At 35.6% G+C, this 6,000-nt stretch overlaps 1 protein-coding gene across 1 annotated transcript; it reads right to left on the bottom strand.

Moving 5' to 3' along the window:
- Positions 1-2,213: 2,213 nt before the first annotated feature.
- Positions 2,214-5,184, bottom strand: LOC145796426 (uncharacterized). Its single transcript, XM_082881534.1, has 9 exons — positions 5,144-5,184; positions 4,972-5,038; positions 4,712-4,868; positions 4,106-4,390; positions 3,364-3,760; positions 3,180-3,213; positions 2,919-3,078; positions 2,568-2,801; positions 2,214-2,224 (listed from the first exon to the last, which is right to left on the bottom strand). The coding sequence occupies exons 1-9, from the start codon at positions 5,182-5,184 to the stop codon at positions 2,214-2,216; spliced, it is 1,386 nt and encodes a 461-aa protein (XP_082737660.1).
- Between the last annotated feature and the right edge of the window lie 816 nt (positions 5,185-6,000).

Raw genomic sequence — 6,000 nt, 5'->3', positions numbered from 1 at the left:
AGGGAGCTGAAGAACAATCCCATGCAGTCCACATTGTACAAGATTTAGACAAATAAAGCACCCAACAAAATACAAGAAGTTAACATACTGAAGGTTTGGGCCAACATGAGCAAACTCAACAAGCAGAAGGTCCAAAATTTGCTCAAGAACGACGATGATGAGTAAGTGATTAAACGTATTGAGATTGAATTTATTTTTGTAATGATATTAAGCTTCACATTTATACTTAATAGATTAAATCATTTTATAATTGTGCAATGTTAACATGCACATTTTCCGTAATCACAATGCACAGGTTGCTTGTGTGGCGAGGGGACTCAAAGTCTAGAAACGTGTATTTTGATGACATCATACACATCATCAAGGAAGAATCAATACACAACAATGTATGGCACTCATAAATGTGTACAAAACATACACACACACCCACGCTGTAAAGACACTAGAAATAATGTACTGCCACCCTTCTGTTTGTGTAGGTGATAGATGCATATGGTGAAATACTACTTGAACTATAAGAGCTGGTCAACCCAACTTTGGAGGATTTGGCATTCATCTTTACAAGCACATGTTTGGTAACAACTAGACTATTGGTTTATTTATGTTTGATGTTGATAAGAATGTTCACATGAACAGTATTTGATTTGCATGTTGAATAGATGTGAATGTTCATCTGAACATTATATGCTTAGATTATTGACTTAAATGCTAGACAGATGTGACTGTTAACAACAACATTATATGACTAATTGAGAAGTTAACAGGTGTGAACATTCACATCTGTAGTATATTATAGGGCTGCTTGACAAATTAACAGATGTGAACATTTATATCACTCACAATGAACATTGATATAAATACTTGGTACATCATTGTATGCCCATTATGTGCAGAAAGTCATGCATAAGTACCCCCATAAGAGAAATAAACTAATTGATGTACATATTAATGACTATCAAGGCCAGAGATACTTACCACGATTTCCACTGGACAATTATTGTCTATGACGTCAAAGACAATCTATGACGGCATTATAACTCTCTATGACCAAGACCTGGCATACATGACCCATATATTGACAAAGTACAAATAGTCGTAAATGGCTGACATATATAATACTTGTCATGATGTGTAATATTTGAACTTGGACGTATGCACCATGTTGCTTTGTGCCTACTATGAAATTTCATTGTTCCCTCCCATGGTAAAAGGACTACATCGAGGCAGTGGTGCGCAACATCAGACCATCATCACCATTATGGACCAAATTATCAGGCCAAAATTCATTGCGACCAATCATATCAGTAGATGTCTGTCCTCAACAAGCATCCGAATCGTAAGCCTCAAATCAATTTGTGCACATCTTCCACAATCATTATACACACCTAAATTTCAAAATCTAACAATAACAACTTTGCATTTTCAATATGGATTGCGAGCCCGCAGTGTATTACATCATGAGGGCGCATGTATACCGTAAGAAAATTGTTGACAGCCTTAATCTCTTTGAATGGTATCAAATAAGAGACTCATTAGTACACCTTTTTATGAATCACAGAAAGACAGTGCAATATGAAAACCTATAGGTGGGGGTGTCCACCTATAACTGTTATCCAAAACTATTATCCACATTTAAGACGATTTAGTATCAATAGATTTGACATATTGGAGCAGACTAGCTTGATTGTAAATCAATTTTATATCACTGTTTGTACTGCTATTTTTCATTCAATATATGTATATGCATTTTGAGGCCTATTTTGTGTTGATCATTCACATTAAGATTGTATTTTTTTTTTTTTTTGACACACGACATGATGTGAATTTCTACGTCATGGAAGGATCATACACATTCTTATGTTTAAAGCTCTACTACATGGATGTGAATATTACTTAAAGTGTTATTGTAACAGAATATGACAAGTGTGAATATGATATTTTTTAACACATGAGTCAATATTGACAGTAAATAATTTGATGATGTGAATATTCCGATAATGTGAATATTCATATCGTAACTTCTGATGATGTGAATGGCAGCAACGATGTCAATATTCACACCACACCCATGCATGCATCATAATATACACAAGAACATCTTATTTTTGCTAACAAAAAACACTTATAATTACATTTCGTAATACATATTTGAATATTCACATCTTTTGATTTGATAATGTGAATAGTTACAGTGATATAAATATTCATGTCATCTACTTTGATGCTGTCAATGGTAACAAGAATATGAATATTCACACCACAATAATGTTAAAAGGTTCAACTCATGTGCAAGTATTTACCTAATGTGATTATCTTATACAAGTGTAAATGTTCACATCATGTATTCATCCTTAACACACCAACAAAAATGTCAGTTTGCTACCAAAAAAAAAGAAAAAACACAAATCAAATGCTAATACATTATTGGGTTTGCCAATGCAGTATTATGTTTGCCAACACAACGTAATCTTATTGTAACACAATATTTGCAAACATAACACAATCTTATTTCACAAATCAATATAAGAATCCCATGTAAAATACAATGTTGAAATGAAAAAATGTACATCCTATATCTGCTCCTTGTATGATTTCTGATTGTGGCTTCCCAAACTTATCACATCTCCTGTACCTTATTTGCTTCAGTTTCTCACCCCTTGATGGGATTCTATTCTTTTTCGGCCTGTCGGGTGGTCTTTTCATAGATGGTGGGTATATGGTGAAGTTTGTGGGATCAAAATGCGACTTTTCCACCGACGGTATAGGTAATATGGCACCCGAATAGATTGCACGATACGTCTCTACATGAAAGTAATGTTCCACACAATCATTGAGATTATAACGGCTCTTCTAAATAGCAATAACAGCATGGTCACATGAGAATCCGTTGATTTGCCATTTGAAGCGAGAACACTTACGCCTTGCAATATCAACTGTAACAGATGGTATAAAATGAATCTCAAACACATCCTCATTGGCTTTGCTCACCTGCCAAGACCTGCTGCCATTGAACGAATCGAGAAGCATTGTTTCGAATGTAGGACAAATAAGTTCATTCCACTTGTTTGCTTGGTCACGCTGTGCAGACATTTGCCGTATCAACTGAGTACAAATTGTGTCCACCGTTGAGTGATAGGAAGATTATGTGCTTCTTTAATCCAATTATTAAATGGCTCTACCGCATTGGATGTTATCTCTCCATAAGGGATGCCCCTGCACAACATCACAAACATTGTACAATATTGAATTAAATTTCTTCAAAACTGAATATGAAATTTCACATCGTCACAAAACATAACTGAAATTTCACATCGCTACCATTCTAAACTTGACAAATGAAATACATTAGGAAACTGCTATTACTTGAAGTATGAATTCGCCCAGTGCTCAGGTGCCAACTCTTTGAGAAAACTATGTGCTCGTTGCTTACCCTCCTCTTTTAATTTCTCAAGCTTTTCATGGAACCTTACCATAGTTGGCTCGTAAGCACAGTCACCCAAACTACTAACAAGGTGGTCCCTAAGTCCATTATCAATTCCCTTTATCCGGTCTCTCAAATTGTTTTTCAAGTGTTGTAAGCAATAACCGTGGTTAGCCAATGGGAACACCTTCGGCATCGCTTCTAATAGACCAAGATTACGGTCCGAAATAAAAGTAATTTGACGCTTACCATCAACAACCTTCCCAAGTTCGTGCAAGAACCACGACCAATTGCCCGTGGTCTCTGAATCAAAAATCGCAAATGCAACAGGAAATAAACCTACAACACAACACCATTAAACAACTATTCACAATATTCCAATGTGAATAGTAACATAAGTAGTTTACAAAAGCACTATAAAGCAAACAGGTCATGTGAATGTTTACACTGTGTAATGGTTTGTCATATATCCACACTATGTCACTCAATGTGAATATTTATATAGATACACAGCTAAAAAAATACTAACTATTGTTTCCATCTTTCGCTGTTACCACAAGTAGCTGACCTTTGTACTTTCCTTTGAGGAATGTTTCATCCAATAATAATAAAGACCGACAAGAATTGTACCCAGAAATACACGCAACGAATGATACAAAAAAAAAAGACAAAACTGTTGACTACTCGGGTCATAGTCAATATTAACATAACTCTCCGGATTGTAACGCATCACAGCATTCGAATACCACTGCAACTGGTCAAACAATAATGAGTGATCTCCATAAATAACAACCTTTACTTTCTCCACGCCCAACCATACCACGTGGTAACTCACATCTATCCCATAATCCCTCTTCAAAATAGTCACCACCTCACATGGTCGAGTCAACGGTTCGTCCCTTATAATTTCAAATATAGTACTCGACACCAAATCAGAACTAACTCTCGGATCCATCGATGTTTGGACATCTGTACCACAATTATGCACATCATTGAACCTTTTGATGTAGAAAAAACCATTTGCTCGTTGTGCTCTACAATGTATAGCCCACAAGCAACCTCTCTCCTCGCGCATCGCACACACCGCAGTAACCTTTGTTGTCTCGTTCTTGACATACGTAAACTGAAACCCACATTGGATTGCATACTTACATAAAACATCATGAAATTCTTGTGCACCTCCAACAAACCGTTGTCCCACATGCATAATACCATTTGCCCAAGGGGCTGACAACAACACCTTCTCTTTATGGTGACAAAATCTCCAGAGTGCATCAATTTATTCCTCACCTTCCACACGTAGCGACCTAGAGCTACTCGATTGACCAATATCACTTTTCAACTCAATGACAACCTCTACATGTTGTACCCTCATTGATTTAGCAAACAATAACATGTTTTGAAATTCTTCCTCATTGTTCAAATCACACCTATTAATTCCAAGTAGCTGACAGAATAATGAAATAGAACAAGCAGACAACTCATCCCATTTTTTCACACAAACACTCCACCAAACGCAAATAACACAATGCGCGGGAAACATTTGTTACAGTTGTACTGCAAACATATGTGCACACCAACATCATAAAGGTATCCATCTCCTGTAAAAACACAATACTACAACAGTCAACAACCACATTACAACCATACAAACAACAACACATATAATAATCCAAACTATATGAAAATTCACATTGTACAAAATTAAATGTCTATGCGTACAGTTCAACTACTAAATCCATAATGAAAACTATCACCACCATCTTTACACAACATAAAACATTTTACAATATCAAAATGACACCACCAGAATGAGGTCACAGTACACAACATGCAAGCAACCCTCCATAACTTCATATTAACAAGATGTGAATATTCACATTGTTACATATACTCTGAATTGTCTCGCCCACACAGAGCCTCATTAAGCAAACATCAAAAACTCACCAAACAAACACTTGTATCACCACATAAATCAAAACATAAAATAAAATAAACATACAAAGTATATGCGTACATGTAAATTTTACACTGCCAAAACCAAACTCAAAATATCACCACTATCATTACAAATAAAATGTGAACATTAACATTCCTCACATAATCTGAATCACCTCCCCTCCATAGGGCCACGTAAAATGCATATAATTGAACAAAGAGAGCATCTGATCCATATCAATCAAAAAACAGAGCATCCCATCCATCATACAAATCAAAACATAAACTGAACATGTATTCATAACCAAAATGATACTAACCTTAATCATGAAATCCTACACTCGTCTTGTAATTCGAAATCAACTGATTTTAACTAGCTATACTCCAGAAAATGTCACAACCGAACACCGTCCAATCCGTTGTCTTCACTTCAAAATCACAGAACCATACTACAACAGCAACAATGAAACCCTAGCACATTAAAGCCTTGAAACGAGCAAGCAAAATAGAAACGTATCCATCTGAATTAGAAGAATGATCAAAAGCATGAAGATAAAAACTACCAAAACAGAATAAACAAAAAAAAAAAAGAAATGTGGTATGTGTATTAACACTATATATAAGGGCGTAATAGTCTATTT

This window comes from Camellia sinensis, chromosome 7 (genome assembly GCF_055761805.1).
Source record: "Camellia sinensis isolate YWXY chromosome 7, ASM5576180v1, whole genome shotgun sequence".
In the NCBI taxonomy this organism is placed as follows: domain Eukaryota; kingdom Viridiplantae; phylum Streptophyta; class Magnoliopsida; order Ericales; family Theaceae; genus Camellia; species Camellia sinensis.
Note: the sequence above shows the minus strand (reverse complement) of the source record. Positions and strands in the feature narration are given on the sequence as shown.